Genomic DNA, 18569 nt, shown 5'->3' on the forward strand with positions numbered 1-18569 from the left:
AAGCTTAGACACTGACAGAATATACCTCATGAGAGGAAAATATGAGTATCAGAAATTTTACAGTGGACAATTACTTAAGAACTATCTGTATCTAAATGTGCAGTAATCCAATTAAGTTTCTATTTAATATTGTAATTATCAAGAACACAATATAGTGATTTTATTACCAGAGTAAGCAGTAACAAAGTACAGTAAACTGTCATTTAAGACAGTGTCATAGTATCTACGATAAGCAGCATATTGGCTTAAACTAATGCACTATATGCCTCTAGGGAACAACAGGCTCAGAGACTGGGTTTTAACATCAGAATCTATCCATTAATCTTGACTTAAATATAATCTACTCTGCAGTAAGAGGAAGAATGGGCATTCAATGAATTATCTATTTGAAATATAGCAGGAGCATATTAACACAAACATATAGTAGAAAGTCTCAGTTTTGGTACCATTTATTGTGTATTGTTGGTTTAACAAAACCTGAACTGCATTTTAGCATGAAATTAAAAAGATAGTAAGACCAAATGGCTAGCAGTATTGAAAAGACAAATACTTCAACACTGTAACAGATTACTCACTAACTTTACTGGCTGTGTGGTTAGAAGACTAATACAGTATTTACAAATACCCCACTCATCCATGTTTTAGTAACAGGCTACTGAGGTGAAAACAAAACAGTGAAGGAAACAGTGCTGAAGCTGTTATGCAGGCAGAATTCCTACAACAACTTCCAGGGAGGATTTGTCTTACTAATGTATCCAACACCGGAATCAATGAACCTACAAGGTATGTTGTGCTAATTGTTTTGAAGCCCATTATGGATGCTGCTGCTTCAGGTCCTCTTTGGAGCAATGCTTCTGCCGGCGGACAGAACAGCTCGCAGGCAGCCGCTCACCTGGCAGCAGCGAGTTTGCAAGAGGCAGCAGGGGAGGCACAGGGCCACAGGCCAAGGGACTGAAGTTTATTAAAGGATGTTGCACCAAATGTGCCAATGAGAGATGTTAAGGTGTTGCAGTCATCACTTCAGCCCACAAATAATGTCGAATAGTACAGGCCAGTGGAACTGTAGCCCTGCATACTAACTCCAGATTTTGGGAGTGGGAATTTAGCCCCACTCTGACACTCAGCTTTACATCAATTTTAACTCAAGTTATTAACAATGATCAGTGTAAAAATAGAGAAGCAAAAGTGTAAAAGCACAGAAGCAAGTTGGCTTTTTGCTCTCTGACATTAGCATGAATGCTTAAGCCCACTGTTCATACATTCAAATGTTTAAATTTCTATCTTAAATACTTTATTTGCATATATAGACATGTTCATTGATGAGAGAAACAGAAGGGAAAATGCCTTTCATGAAGACATCACTACAAACTGTAAAATTACACAAATATGGAATCATATTAACATTAAATATTGTCCGGCAAAAAGACGTGCACATAAAGACACATTAATTTGCAATTCCACACTACAAAGTAACAAAGAAACCTTCTCACATGGTAAATTTTGTCATTAATTCCAACCCATACTTTAATAAACTTTACAACTACCTTTCCTTTTTTATTTCTTAGTTGAAGAGGATGTTTCCTCACTACCCCGGATTGCTGCAGTATTGGTACGAGATAATCCACTTACAAGTCTCTTCAGAGGGCAGTAAATTTGATTTTTAAAACAATTTTTAAAACTCTAAGACAGGCGGCTTCTATTTAAATAAAGAAAACAAATATTAATTTTCATTTACTTCCCCTCTTTCTTTATTTTGAAGGGCAATTAGTAAAGCAGCCTCTTCACCCTCCTCCCTAGTGCTGTCAAGCTGTTGAGAGCAGTTTGCAGCACTACAATGGTACTATTGTGAACACAGCCTGGGCTTCCTTCCCACAGAGAGTTAAATGGGCAGTTCCTGCTGCCCATGATTGGTGTCCAGCGAAACAATACTTAAGAGCCAGGTTTTATCAGTTCCACGCCAAAGAAGTGAAGCCAGGGAACCCAAGCCTTCATATCATACTGAACCATATGCCAACCCTGCTGGCCCCAAAGGTTTATCACTAAGAATCAGGAACCATCATGTCCCCTGTGAAATTTCACTTCACATACCTTCTGTGAAATGCATGGCTTTGCTGAAAACTGACCTTTTTCCACAATTGGCAAGAACAGATGGACGGTAACTATGGTTTGGCAAGCAGAAATTAAAAGATTTTCTAATAGCCTGCATTCTTCTGTGTTTGGGAGGAGAAGCATTCAGAAGGAGATAGATATATTTGTGACCCACAAATTCAGGAGCAGTTAATCAGCAATTAAACTATTTTCTCAATGTCTAGAAAGTATATTGAGATTAATTTGATAGGCCAGGCTATGATTAAGGACTCATGTCCTTCTGACTACCATATGGTAATTCCAATTACTGTAATACTAACTTTTAATCCTTGCTTTATGTTAGTTTATTCCATTTTTCTATTATGTTGCACATACAGAATAAACTATATACTACAGAATAAACTATATACATGCACCCTTTTTAGTTATAATTTTGACCTGTTCAATTAGTGAATATTGTTACATGAAATACATTCCATCTCCAGCTAGATATTTCCATATACTGACAGTTATTAAATCCCTTTTTCCACGAACTGAAATACAGACCTGTCAGAGAACAAAGACAATTAGAGTGCTAGTTTCTATTAATCTCCTCTCTTTTTTTTTGGTACCTATCATCTTCTAATCCCTCTGTTGGCACTGGAAAGCATGCCCCAACTGTCTTGATTACCATATGCAGAATGATGCAGGAGCAGTTTGCCAATATCTTATTCAACTCACCCAAAAACATCACTCTGTCTCACAGACATTACTGTTGAATCAGTTTTCCTTGTCACAAATGATCTCCCAGATTTCCCACCAATTTGTATACCAGAATCAACCATACACATATTTATTCTTTATATACACAGAGTTTTTAGTGTTTTAAGATACAAATCTTTCAAGTTGTGTGCAAGTCACTTATCTGTTATTAGGGGTGAATTTATGACACAAAAAGGATTACATCAATAAACAATGCTGTGTTTTGTAACATAAAAATGGGGCTTAAATAGTTTAAAAAGTTTCCTTTATTTAAATCTTAGAAATGTCACAGGAAAACCTCTTTAATCTTCCCTGCTTTTATTCACAGACTTCTGAGCACTATCAAAGAAATCTATATGAATTTTACCACCTTAAGGGAGCAAGAGTCTTAACATTTTAACAAAGGGCTTTTGTTACTCAAAATGTTTAATTAATTAATAAGGTTAAGTAGGTATTAACAAAAAACCTGTCATTTTGTGTTACGTACAAGGCAATCAGCTCTGCCTAAGAGTGAACTAATTTATGTTTTTCAGTCCAGATTAAGGACTCCTAGCCTTCTCCCTGCAAATTTTTGTTTAAAAGAGGGATCTATACACATTTAAGACAGATTTTATAATGAAAGAGTGATTGCTCTACTAATTTACAGCTTACAACATACCAAAATTTCCTACCTTAAAGGATGCAGTAACAGAGAACTACCCTCCTTCAAGCGAGCTGTACTGGCAGATCCAAATTCAGAAGTTCTAGGAGGCTGATAAAGTACTTCGCTGCTTTTCAGGGTAGCCCACTGACATCCTTTTATTCTAAAACAGAATGCCACTGGCATAAGCCTACCCATATTTTATAATCAGTTGAACCAATAACCCCCCCTTCAGATGGGTAAATTCAAATAATGAAAAAAATGTAAAATAACCTAGAATATATTTTTCTTAACAGTACAAAAAGATTTGAGTCTCCCCCATAACTGTCTACAACAGCAACGGAGCACTCAGCACTTTGTAAGTGCAATTATTACTAGAAAATTGTATTACTAGAGTCAATCAGTTTTGTCTCATTTGATATTTTGGGTTTTTATCACTTTCAAGAATGTCTCATGCATTTCATTAGGGAAGAGTAACTAATAAATAAAGCTGTACTACTAATTAAAAAACAAATTACAGATATCCTGTGATGACAACAACATTATTACTTTTAAACCCATGTGCTTACACTATACCTCTTTAACAAGTACTCCCAGCACCCTAGTTCATATCTGCAGGCAGCCCTTAAGAAGAGATAGAGACAGAAGAGCTACCTGGGGTAGAGAAGGCAGGTTCTGTGGGATTAGAAGCAGGGGAGTTACTGAAGAAAATATGTTTACATGAACACGTACAAATCCAGAACCGCTGCTTAAGAAAAGTATGTATGTGTGTTTTGCTAAAAAACCCTCACAGACTATATTCATTAAAATATACTACATTACAACACAGCTTTCAAGTTCCACACTTCCATTTACTCATATTAAAAATGCATGAAAACTGATGGAAATAATGTGTATGTTTACATGGAAATGCAGTAAAACCAGCAGCTTCGTATACACATCTGCAAGTATTTCTCCAGCAGTTATCTGAAGTGTCTATATGACAAACACTAAGGCAAGAGTTTAAAAACCTATCACAAATGTTGGTTCAATCAGTTGTCTCTAGTGGCTAAAATCAAAGGCATTTAAAGTGATGCTTTGGAATTATTCATTGCAAAACAATCCTGTTCTTTCAACAGGTAACTAATAAATGATGGCTGAGAACAGGCTTGCACTACCTCTGAGGTCCAATTGTTACTCGGAACACTGCCTACTTTTGCTCCCTGGTGTTGCATTTTAACTCTAATTGCATGATCAAGCCAATAAATTGGACTCAGGGGACAAAAAAACACTACAAAAGTACCTACCCTGACAAAACCAGAGGTTGCAAGAAAATGCACTTCAAACAGAAGTGAGGCAAGACGAGACAAGCGAAGGAGAGGTATCAAGGCCTGAAAGACAGTCATTAATACTGACAGATTACTGTAATTCTGGCTGTCAAGGTGATCGATTTAAGCAGCATATGCCAATCAATACTCTTCTCATTTACTGAGCAGCATTATAGTTAGGTAAGATGTCCCTAAGACAGGATTTCAAACCATACTTAACGAACATAAATAGCACAATTTATGCTTTGGAATCTTAGCTATTTTTTCATTTGGCCTTTTTTTTTTTAATTGGGCAAGCTTCAGGGTGATGGTATCAATACAAAAGATGTTTTAGATTATTCTATTACGTTGCATTGCCATCATGTATACAATTCCTTTACATGAGATATTTCAAACTGTACCAAATTTCTGTATAACATATCAAAACACTAATCTTGAATGTGAACATTCTTAAATGCAGCAGTTATTTAAATACTGCTCATTTTGGCTTTTTCACACTAGTGGTTTGCCATTCTGAGTACTTTAGCCATCCATGGTTTACAAGAAAACAAATCTTCCTGGTATTTCCCTTGGAATTTTCCTTACAACAGTCTCTCATTGTTCAAATACACTTGCTGTATCAAAGGAACACACAATAATTGGATGTATTATTTCAGAGGAAAAATTATATAAAGGTAATAAAAGTAGCTATTACTGCTGTTGCATACCTAACAACACATGCACAAATGTACACACATGCATGACTATGTAAAGATATAAAGCTTTCCTCTTGTATTTAGGTTTTCTTATAATGCACAGAGAAACTGTTACACATGGTTCCTTGAAACTGAAATACCTGAACAGTCCATTAAAACAATCAGATACTTATAAATGCCTTGGAAATCTTTTGGGTTTTGTGTTATACCATTGTATGCAGGCATTTAATGAATCATATTTTGAATTCTTAAAAGATCAAGTGAGTTGTCAGCAGAACTAGGATTTGGAAGAACAGCAAAACTAAGCAAATCAAAGCACAGGAAAGACTGAACATCATATTCTCTACCTTATGACTCCTGCTTGAACTTGGAAAACAATTTCTGTTGCTAAACAGTAAAACAGATTTTAGAAATAACTCTATTCTGGAAAAAACAGGGGAGGTCATGTGATGAACTCATCCATGGCTTTTACTTGAACTCATATTAGATTAGGCAACAATGGCATGATCCAGGGGTGGGATAAATATTCACTGAAATTCTGAAATTTTCAATTATTTTTTGTAAAGCATACAGAGGAGTATCTAAAAAGTGTATCAAGAATTATTTTTAATATCTGTTTCTTCTCACCTATAATGAGAGAAAAATAAGTAACAGGTATGTTAAAACCTTATTAAATGTCCTGTGTGTCAAAATTGTATTGCCAGAAATATAGCAAAGTTTGCCGAGAATTTTCACATCTGGCAGTTCAAAAAAATTCTAAACCAGAACTTATTAAAAGAGCAGTTATAATGGCATGCATTATTTCTTTCACTATACCAAAATGAATTAGTGGCAGTGTGAAAAATGAATTAATGATAGAGCTTTAAGGAGAGAGAGCACCCCTTATGCCTTTTCCATTTGACACATAATTATCATTGATGCACTAATGCTGTATTAATTTTTTTCTTACAGATGCTCATGCATCTCTAAGATAGAAAAGTTACTGGACTTAAGAGGAATGGAAACTGGCATTTCCAAAATCAGTGCTTTACAGCTTTAACTTCTGAATTTCTGTATTAATGAACACCTCCAAAATCTTCACAAATTCCAGTTTGAAAATGTAAATCAAACAAATATTCTTAATTAAATGAGACAAATATGGCCAGAGAGTCTGAATAACACTCTTTGCTCACTATATGTCATTAATAATGAATGCTTTCTTTCTGAAGATAAACTTTCCAATGTCTGCAATTCTATCTTGAGGCAGATGATGGTCAAGCAGGCACAACAAACAGCAATACTACCAAGTTCCAATAAAACCCTTTCTTGGAGAAGTTGAGTATTGCATCAAGCAAGAAACCTTCTTCTCAGCTCTGAGTTTTTAATACAGAGGAAACACTCCAAAATTTGCGTACAAAGTGCAAGAAGTAACACTAGTTGTTTCACAACTGGAATTTCAGTCCCACAAGGCTTTTAGTCTTTTTCCTGTTTTGTTGCAATAATTATAACAAGTTGGATCACTGGAGATGCCTACACTACACTAAGTAAAGAACATTATCTTTGTGTATCTCTTGGCATCTTGCTAACACCTGTTGTTTTATTCATGAAGTTTAAGTAAAATTTTATATGAAGCCACTCTTTCTATTGTTCAAAATACTTAGTATTGATCCATTTACTACATATTGGATATTCTGAATTCAGAATGTGACAAAGTGCTTGCTCTGAGATGCAAGCCACGAATAAAAGTATTCCTGTCAGGAATTTCAATGCAATTTAGTAAATAAAGAGTATTAACAATACCCTAAATATTGGCCTCCTTATTCAACATTATAGTGAAAATGTTCTCAACATTCAGTCCCATTATTACACCTGCAGTTACAAATCTTACAAGTTTTCCTAGCATATGTGCAGCTGGAATGCATTCAGGAGTTAAGTAGGTCCTTCTTAAGACAATGACAAATGCAATGCGAAGAAGAAACACATCAGCTATGCAACAGAAAAGGGGGTACTGCTGCTTCATTATTAAGACAATACAAGTATTTTGTGTGTCACCTGCTACTGTGTGCATGTATGCCACCTGTTGGTGAGGGGGTACTGTTACAAGAAAGCCAGGCTACCAAAAGATTGCGAGGGACTGCAGAATCCGTGAAGGGAAAACTAAAGCAAATTCCACAAATCACTACAGAAACTCCACCCAAAATGGCAGTATTCTCTCCATGCAGCTGCAGCAATGAGTATGTCAAGCATCAAGGTAAAGCAGGAGACTTGCTATGTGCGACTCATGTTTGCTGTTAGTAAATTTTTAATCTTAAAATACTACAACAAGGAAAGATATTGTTATAGTATTTGGAGCAAAGAATAAAAACACAAAGCAGGTGAAACTTTTAAAACTCATTAACAAAATCAAATCCTCAAAGTGTTTTCCTGTCCAAGTTTGCTATCAGAACGGTCAAAATAATACCAGAAAGATGAAGGTGACTGACAGAATATGTCAATCTCAGAAAGCTACTTCAGATTCTACAATACATGCTCAAAGTTGGGGCAGACTATAAAAGGGAGATGAGCAGAATTTCCTGTATCCATGCAACCGTTATTATACTATTCACACGTACTACCCATTGCCACATGGTGATTAACAGACTAGCGCAATAAGGAAAAAGTTGCAATCAGGTTACATGAAGAGGACTGAATATCCCTGTTGATTACAAATGACAGCTGATTTTTTGTCAGGTCCGCACTTAGAAAATGCACTAACTCAGAGGATGGATAAGCCCTCCTTGGAAGTAGGAGGGCCAAACTCAGTGCCACTTTCTTCACATCCCATAGACAAGCAAATCAACACAGTCCTAGCTTAATGAAGAGCTTACCATGGTCCATCATTGCAAAGATCTACAACATAACATTGCAAATATTCCTCAAAAATATAATAGGTAAGCACAGACCTACCTATGTATCACCAACTCCATGCTGAGTCAAAAGGTGCCCACCAAGTATTACACAGCACAGTGAAATGAACCAACACACCAACAACACAGACACATCCATACACTGATGCTGGCTTTGGAATTAACTATTTCTGCTGGTCTACTACAGTAGAAGGAGAGCTCATACAGAACACATTTCAAGCCCTATACTTCTGTTTGACAGAAGTCTCAATATTCTTATTCCCTCAAGATCCACATTCAACTGTATTTCTACTAACCATCATCAAAGTTCCTAATAAGCTAACACTGCTCCAGTATATTAGATACTCATAAGTAACAAAAATTAATTTCGAGCTCATCACTTCAGAATTCTCTTTCACTGAGACCATTATGGTCCTGAACATGTGGGAAGCCTTATCAGCTTCACTTTCCCAGCTGGGTCTCTCCTTTTAGTGTACCTTCTAAACAATAGCTCTTCTGTTCCTTTTTTCCTCCTCTTTGAATGCATTGTTTTCACCACACTGAGCCCTCATTTTCTTTGCTCCAGCAACGCTCCAACACAAGGAAAGACCACCTTGATCAATGAGTTTTGTTTTCCACCAAAGACATTAAGTCTGGCAGGGTGTCAGAAAAGCTGTTTAACCACAGACCATAAAATACTCCTGCCCCTACAACCCCTTCACTACTGGATTTTAAGTTCATTGTATACTGAAGTGCTAAAGCCATAGCTAGAATATGCAAGAGGAAAAAAGTGGGAGACACTGAAGTCAATCCCTGACGCTTTCAATTCCCTGCTATTGCAGAAACATAATTAGATTCAATTTTCAAATATTCATGTAATCATGTCCGTGTTACAGGAAACACCCACCAGTCTTTGCCATTCTTGAGGGAAATTCCTTCTTGATCTCAAATCTGGCCATGGGTTAAACACCAAGAGCATGACCATGATGTTTTTAATCAAGAGTTCTTTAAACCACTGAGAGCCAGGCCAAACTTTGAAGTTTAACATTTTTTTGCTGTTCTTCACTGACACAACTGACTCCACCATAGCCTAATTCAAGCCAGGGAAGTTTGTAGAGTTTTTTCTAATTGCACACCACGTGAACAGCTTTTAAAGAACTGTCCACACCCCCATTTTAATTTTTAAAGTATTATACAAAGCACTGAATATAAGATACTCCAAGCCAGATAGAAAAAGAATTCCACCAAATACTTAACAAAGCCACCTTTTAATATCAGTGCCCAGTCAACTGGTGTTTCATAAGCTTACCAAGTGATGATACAAAACCCACCAAACAATACTAATATTAAATATATGTAATGCTTTCCAGTTATCATGCCAATCATATTAGGAGACAAATATCAACATTTTAATGGAGGCCACATTATGTCATAAATGACATGCAGTGCTTTGATGCATATAAAAAGTACTATTTGGAGAACTGAATTTAGTAATAAGTGACAGGACAACAGGTAATGGTCTCAAGTTGTATCAAGGAAGGTTTAGACTGGATATTAGGAAGCATTTCTTTACAGAATGGGTTGCTGGGCGTTGGAATGGGCTGCCCAGGGAGGTGGTGGAATCCCCATCCCTGGAGGTGTTTAAGAGTCAGGTTGACATAGTGCTGAGGGATATGGTGTAGTTGGGAACTGTCAGTGTTAGGTTAATGGTTGGACTGGATGATCTTCAATGTCTTTTCCACCATAGATGATTCTGTGATTCTAAAGTGAATGTGCAATACACAACTCTTAGGAACTGGACAATTCCTAGACATTAAGCTGGCAAGCTATGTCCAAGGAATTTATTACAACTTCCATATTCTGTAAACAGGTTTAAACATACAAGTTTGTAGTGTATTATGGTACTGAAAGTCTGCTATTTAAAAGTAGTCTGTTTTCAAATTGCTCATCACTATACATCAATATAATGCTATAAGCCCTTGCTTTTCATGGAATAATGTTGATAATACATTTTAAATTCTTTGATTATGCCACTTGAGAAATGACAAGATTGGACCTTTCCAAACACAAAAATACAATGAATCAAGATCTGTCTTCTACAGAAATGGCCCAAACATCATTTAATGTGATCACATCAAACACCATCCATCATTCATCTGTAAATCCACTTCATCATATCTAATCCAAAACTCTACAAGTATTAACAGTTAGCCTTAGAAAAAACAGAGTATTTTAGCAACAGTCTGTCACATGACAAATACAAGTATCTACAGCTTGGATAGAAATTACGCACAGAATTTCTTTTAGATCTAAATTTAAACTTATCTGTCAATTTATGACATTAAAAGTATGTTCTTTTATATTTAACTAACAGGTATATAACAGAACTCAATCTTAAGAAGGGGAGAGGTATAAGTGACTGACTTACCTTACGTTTCTACATTTCTGGTTGGTAAATCTATTCTTCTAAGAGCAGTTCTTTCAAAAAACTACAATTTCAGTTCCAACAACAACAAAAAGATATAGTCTTTTCTGATATCTTTACAAAGACACTAACATCATTTTGACAACAAACTTGTATTCTGAGCTGAATAACAAAATCTGTATGACATAAATGTAACAAATCTCTCATCTTGAAGGCAAGAAGCATTCATATCCTTCTTGGAACTACAAAACAAAACTAGGTCACATTAATACTTAATATGTTTAAGGAAAGAAAGATTATAACACCATGACATTGCTATTTTAGAAAGTCTACTCACAAAATAATAATTAAAATAATTTTGTTAACAAAATTTTTATTAACATTAGAAACAGGCAATTTTTCAGCACTGAATCTATTCTTCACTTAAATAAAAAAACCTTGTCTTCATTCAATACTCTATGTGCTTAAGTTTCCTAAAGGCACCATCATCATAAAAAACCTTATTTTTCCTATATTAATCCGACAAAAATATAAGATGACAGAAAACATGAAGATCATATCTGTAGAACTGCAAGGGAATGTATATGCCTTGGTAAACATTTGAGTGAAAGGATACAAGTTTTGGTATAATGGGATTAATGATTTCAATGCACGGCTTGCATTTATAGCTGTTGCACGAACCATAATAGGAAGAATTTTTCCATTCACAATAGCACCATCAAAGAGTGGACCAAAAAATGGAACCTGAATAAAAAATTAAGAAATTCAACATAAAGCAAGATCTTAGCTGTAACAATTAGCAATCAACATTAACAATAGAGCACTCAAATATATCTTTTTTTCCCCTCCTCATTGCTAGATAATCAGACCAGTTATTGTGCTCCATGACAGACCTTTTCTCTTGCTGAAATATATAGCCATGTAACTGCTTGATATCCTTGGTAACAGATAACACAGCATTTGAAGAAATTAAGCAACCATTTGAATACTATGTCTCATCAAAGCTTATTTACAACATTTGCTGCTAAAATCCTAGGAACGGTCATGCATATAATGTTTATGAGGTTGAAAGGCTAGATGACAATATTGTAGGTGGTAGTAAGCAAAAGGAATAATTACACAAATTTTAAAATAAAATTTATCATGGCTTTAGATATAACATGTCCATAAGGACCAACACAATGTGCATCTGTCATACAATTACTGGTGAACCAACCCTCACCTTCCATTTTCTTTTCTCCTATTTGTTCTTCCTTTCTATGGTGTCTATACTAATGGACTGTAATCCCTTTACAGGAGAAATCTATTGTCAAAGTTTGGCATCTTTGGACCCTAAGTGTAAAGCCTTATTTGTGAGATTAGTAGAAAACCCTGATGTTTAGTATAGATAGCACCCAAAAGGTTTACAGAACAAATGGATCTTATATTTTGACATTATATTATTCTCTAATCAACCATCATTTTTCAATTTAAAAAAAAATTAAAACTCTATTAAGTATCTTCATTTCCTGTACATGTGAATAAAGTTCTGAAGCTGCAAGCATAAAGCATGTGAAGAAGAGCAAAGCTTATGCATGAGGTCAGCAAATGGAGCAGAGTGTACACTAAATATTCTTCCTGCTAAGACGAAACCAACGCTGCAAAAGAATTTTAGATCCCTGTGTTATTTTCAGTCACTTAATGTAGTTTTGAGAATACTAAAATCTGATGGAAGGCACTTCTTTTTTCACACACAAGGACTTCTTGTTGGACTAATAGCAATCCCTTCTCCCAGCAGTTTTCTTTTTCTTTCTTAATCTGCAAACTTCCAATAATACAACTGTTTGTACTTAGAGTAGTAAAAGAAAGAATATACTTATTACTTAAAAAAAAAAGGCACCCAGTAACGACAAGACCATGTACTGGGTATTATTTCATGCCTATCATCAGATAGAGGCAGTCATCATAGAGAGGGAATCCTATTTCTGCCATACTTAATTTATTAATATTAGTGCTTCTAGAAAGAATTTTAATATTTAAAGTACAGAAATTCATGGCAAGTGACATCACACACAGAAATTATGCCATACAAACACTCATGACTACTTTTACTCAGTCAGTGTTTGCTACCCTAAACCACTGTTTTAAGAAGAGGGCCAGCACAGACATTTGAGGAACAGTCATTAGAATGTGTGTTTATATGCCTAACAGCTGAATGGTCTAGCTTTGCTGAATTAATCTCCAAATTCTTGTGTGGAGTCAAGGAGAAAGTAAAAACTAGCTTTGGGAAAAAGAAGGGGGAATATGACATGGATGGAGAATGCTGAAGCAGGCTATTATTCAACTACCATAGTCAGGTATCAAATTTGAGAAAAAAGTTTGCCAAGTTTATCATAATATTTAAATGATTATGCAGAATATTCTAGCTTTGTTTTTAGTTTATGATGTTAGCAGATATATTTGACAGGATAAGGCATTTGAAATTTCAAGTTACTAATTTTACTATGCATTGTACTCACTGAGCTCTTCCTCCTCCTCCTCCCACTACTGCAGTTGTCAATGTTAAAGACACACTGCCTTGTTGGATCAATCTATTATATCAAAACCTCAGATTCTAAACAAAATGCAGTTCATATAAAACATATGAAGGAAGCATAAAAAAAACCAACCCCTTACCTCAGGCTTTTTCATGATCTGGATACTGAACATATGGTTTTTCATGGGATAGATAACTATAAGAACATCACCAAATTCTGTTGGAATTATTCCTCTTCTATAATCTCGAGTATGCTCTGACCAGACAATGTGTACTTCATCATTTCCTAAGTGTCTTAGCTGGAAAAGCAGGGATAAAACCCTATCAGTTTAAATATATTCTATATTCATACAACTATGCTAAATGCTCGTATTTCAAAAGGAGAAACCCATTAAAAAGAAATATAGAAAAATTAATAAAATAACCAAATTACACTGTAGTTTCTCTTACAATTTCAATGACAGTATTAGTTTGTGCTGTAGATTTTTACAGATGGTGCCAATGTCTATTTAAATTAACAGATATGTCAATGTCTGTTTTCTGCTGAAAGTTAAAATTTTGTTGATGTTATCTTAAGAATGCAGGATTATTCAACCTGATTTACTAAAATGCTTTCAAGACTGTCGTCACTGATAGGCAGTGAATTACTAAATTCTATATGACTTTTAAAAGTATATGAATAAACATCTGTTTAAAAGCTATGTATCTGAGCAGTATTTACCCTCACCATTCTAGCCAAATTCCAAACTGGCTACTACAAACAAAAAGCTTTTAAAGGAGAATAGCTACTGCATTTTTCATAGCCCCTAGATTAACTAAAATAAATGCTTATTTTCCATGAAACCTGTATACCTTTAAGAAATGGCACCCCACCCCCCCAAAAACGGTCCTGATTTGGCTCAGAATGCCCAAATGGGTCCCTCAAAATCCATGCTGTATCCTCAGTTGTAATCATATAACCAGATTAAGGAATATCTTGAACACTTTGGAATTATCTGCACTGAACCTCCAAAATGCTCCTTCCGCTAAACATTACCATCTGATAAAGAAGTGTTAACATCACAGAGAGAGACTTTAAGTATGCTGATCAAATACATTCAGATTATTAAATGTGAGTTTCTTTCCAGTAAGGGCCATTTCTGAAAATTCAAGCTGGAATCTCATATTTTCCTCCTTGTGCATCACCAATTAGAGCTGACAATTGTCTTTAGCCAGAGTTTTCAGTTTGCACAGCTTTAGGTAGGTAGAATTTGTCAATTGCCTTGATGTTATTCAAAGGACAACACTTTGAACTGCTGTTAACAGATAACATGCAGATACTAACCTGAGCACTTACACAAGTTATCTTATATAAAAAGGCAGCAATTTTCTGTACTCATTTTCAGAACATAACTGCACTTTAAATAAAAGCAAAACATAAACACAGTCATCAGAGAAATTTCACTGCAAGTATTCACTTGTTTATATTACAGAATCTCCTGGAATGCTACCTTCATCTTATCTGTAGTCTTATACTGGCTGTCAGCAGCAGACTTTTTTTTTTTTTTTTTCAAAAAAAAAAAAGAAAAAGGAAATAAAGAAGCTGCTTCTGTGCTTCTCTGCTAGCATTAAATTGTATAAGACTGAAAAACAGGGTTGTATTGCTATAAGAAAAGGATTTTTTTCAGTGTTGGACTGGGTAAAGGACAGATGGCATCAATACCCTACACATCTTGACAATCAAGTCATTTGTTTTGCCTGGACCAGATCATACATACACCTAAACTACAATGACTGCAGTTCCTTTGAAGTGAGCTGTTCTTGACTCTTTTGTGGATGGCTGAATTATTTTGAACAACACTTACTTAGGGATGCTCTTGTGCCAACCATAAACCCAGCCCAACAAAAGAACTGGTTATAATAACATTCACTATGCTGAGTTTTATTTGACTAGATAAGAACAAAACCAGGCAGTAACCTGAATGACTGACGTGCAACTTGCAAACACCAGCTGCAGAAACCCCAGATGACACTTAACAATGACTAATGTTGTAAAAGACAACTAACCATGGAATTGTTCTCAGGGCCTCTCCTACCTTCCTTGACCAAGTGACAGTCAAACTACATGTCGAAATATGACAATGACAGAAGGGTGTGAGGGACTGACGGGCCCACACTTAGAAACAAGAGAAAAGCTCAGGGAGGATAAGGCTCTAATCAAAAAGAAAGCAAGAGGCAAATCAGTTTAGAGATGAATTCTTGGGGAACATGAAAAAACTACATGATCCTAGACTGAGGGATGGCCATCTGATGCACTGACTGAAGTCATTGAACTGAGAGCCAAAAAGCAGAAATAGAACTGATGAACCCATCACTGCACTGCACCATTCCTAATTCAGCAATACTGAACTATTTACTACAAGAATTAGCACTCCTTTACTTATCATCTTTGGACTCAGAGATGACAAACTCATACACTGTTAGAAACAAGGGATGGTGGCAGTGCACATGACAAATAAATGGCTTTAAAATACAAAACAGGGAGTTTAGATAGTGCAGCTTCTGGACGGCATCATTGCCTCTGAATTTCATTTATCAAAGGTTGGCCCTGTGTACCTGTTACTGATACCTGCAGTTAATCAGACAGGACATCAGTTCCTGCACTTCTGTGAAAGCTACCCAGACAGATCATCACTACTGATGCATGCTTTCACATCAAACTGACACAGATTTTGGTGTGATAAAAATGTATTGTGTGGTTATTTCAGGAGGTTGACTACTGAAAAGGGACACATTTTTGGATGCCAAGTGTACTGAAGCCATCAGTGACTTTTCTCTCCAACTTCTAAGTTTGCTTTATACACCCACAGAGGTGTGAAGATACATTGCAGGCTAAAAGCACTAACCTCTTCAGAGGAAAAGGAAAATGAATCAGATTATTCTAAGGAGTTCCAAGTCCTGTCAGGTGTATTTTACCTCACAGTTACTACCAAGAACAGTTTGGCAAAGATCCAGTTTGAGTAAAGTGTAGAATGGCATCTCTGTGACATACAACTACCTGAAAGGAAGCTGGGGATGAGTCTCTTTAATGAAATAACAAGTGATAGGACAAGAAGGAATGGCCTCAAATTGAACCAGGGAAGGTTGAGACGATATTAGGAAGCATTTCTTTACAGAACGGGTTGTTAAGCATTGGAATGGTCTGCACAGGGCAGTGGTGGCGTCCCCATCCCTGGAGGCGTTTAAGAGTCAGGTTGACATAGCACTTAGGGATCTGGTGTAGTTAAGAACCATCAGTGTTAGGTTAATGGTTGGACTAGATGATCTTCAATGTCTTTCCCAACCTAGATGATTCTGTGAAACAATGGATTGAGAGTCAAACTCAGATGGTCCAAGTAGGGGGACGATGCTATAAACTGCGAATGGGGATTTTTAACAAGATGTAAACTAAGATCAATGCCTTGTTTTCATTATAGGAGGTAGACTGACAAAAATAAAAGACAAGTAAACAAGATTGGGTGTTCCTGATTTCATCTTTATGTTCTGTTCTGATGAACAGAACAGTCATTCTGTTCCTTTTTCAAGAATAGATCAGAGGCAGCTCTGGCACTAACATAGTGTTCCTTATTGCTTCTTTCAGATGTCCTCACCCTGGTCAGAAAGCAAAGCTTATAAGAAAGCTTGAATGGTGGTAATTTGACTCATCAAAACCACCTGATTCATGGAAGAGATCCAATACCTAAAATTGTCTTGAAAAGCTTTCCAAGGTCTGCTAGGGTTTGCATAAACTTTTTAGAAAGAATTTCAGTTTTCCATCTTCATTTTTCAGTACCCTATTGAAGGACTTTGAAATTGAGCAGTGCTCCACGACAAAGCTCTCCTGCAAGCACAGCAAACATCTGGAGAATGTATCATTCACTGTAATTATTACACCACAGAAGAGCCAGAGTCTGACCTCTTTCAACTTTAATCTCGATCTTTATATCTCTGTATTGAATTGGAAGCATCCCAGAATTCAGTGTCCTGGACAAAAGTGGGACAAAGATACTGAGCTACAAGCACCTCTGCTCCTTGAAACCTAAAAGATGGACAGCAACGTGGTTTCCCAAGAAAAAGGTGTGGTCCCAATGTTATCTAACAGAATCAAATTTGGTGCACACAGAACATACAGGTGCCAAGACTGAAATCAGTGTAAGTGTAACTCAAAACTCACCACCAGTTGTATAAGTCACTACTTCTTCACAGTCATTTCCTGACCTTGTCTTCCTAAACTTAACAACTTTGTACGTGCATAAATCACAGTAAGCAAAACAAAGTGCAAATTCTTATTAAAGACGTAAGGCACAGCAATAACATAAATAATAAAAATCTCTAAAATAATGTCATACTTCAAGTACTCAGTAATACAGTATAGCTGAAACACCTGGAACTATAGGTTCTATACTGCATAAATGCAGATCAAACTGCTCTAGAAATGTTTATTATCTAAGCATAAGGCAAGACACAAAATGGAGATGGAAAAATGCAAAGAAACTGTAAAAAGGTGCTAAAGATTAGGATAATGTCTTTTTTAGCAGCATTCTTCAAGAATGAAAGTGTCAAGACCAGATAAAGGAAGGTTCAGCAATCAAACCAGTTTAGGATATAGTCAACAAATTTTAACTGTGTGTATGGAAAGGCTATGTTAGAAGCAACGTTACATAGAAAAAAAGAACAGTCTTAAGCATAGACTGAATGCAAGAATGCAGAAAGTGGACCAAGTTAAAGATGATTTCAGGCTATGGGCACAAGTGACAGGCACAATGGTCATGTTATCCGTGGTGATCCTGAAAGGTGGCAATGAGAAAGAGATTAAGAACTCTGTTTTAGCCATTTTAAACTTGAGCTGTCGTGAAGACGGCCCTGAGGAGATGTCAGACACAAACAGATTTTTTTAGGCTTGCTTTGAAACTCTTACTCCATTAAAACAAATATATAAAAATGACCGACTGTTAGGTTACCTGAAATTTCAAATTTAACTCAAAATACTTTAAAATATTCTTACTCTATAGCCATCATCATGTGTCAGCTCTCCTAATACATTTATGTTAACTGAATACAAAAGAAACGTGAAATAAATATAACCAGGAGGGATGATCAAATCTAATTTTGATACATTAGTGTCATATGCTGTACATGTTACAATAGCAGCCAGACTTAATACTAAGCTTCAGGCTATACTGAAATTTCCAAATGGCAGATTGTTCTAAGTGATACCAAGTATAATTGAAGTAATAAACGATAGTAAAAGCAAAGCACACTGTCAGGAAGAATTT

At 35.9% G+C, this 18569-nt stretch overlaps 1 protein-coding gene across 19 annotated transcripts in view; it reads right to left on the bottom strand.

Moving 5' to 3' along the window:
- The window catches only part of RALGAPA1 (Ral GTPase activating protein catalytic subunit alpha 1), a 134902-nt gene that overhangs the window by 19433 nt on the left and 96900 nt on the right, over positions 1-18569 (bottom strand). For all 19 annotated transcript variants that reach the window (XR_012633875.1, XR_012633876.1, XR_012633877.1 and 16 more), the window contains 2 exons: positions 13416-13574; positions 11377-11504 (listed from right to left, as the gene is read on the bottom strand). Coding sequence is in view for 16 of the 19 variants with exons in the window: in XM_074909900.1 (XP_074766001.1) it covers positions 11377-11504; positions 13416-13574 (287 nt within the window). In the remaining 3 variants the exon portion in view is untranslated. The remainder of the gene's footprint in view (positions 1-11376; positions 11505-13415; positions 13575-18569) is intronic.

Source organism: Athene noctua, chromosome 6 (assembly GCF_965140245.1).
Source record: "Athene noctua chromosome 6, bAthNoc1.hap1.1, whole genome shotgun sequence".
In the NCBI taxonomy this organism is placed as follows: domain Eukaryota; kingdom Metazoa; phylum Chordata; class Aves; order Strigiformes; family Strigidae; genus Athene; species Athene noctua.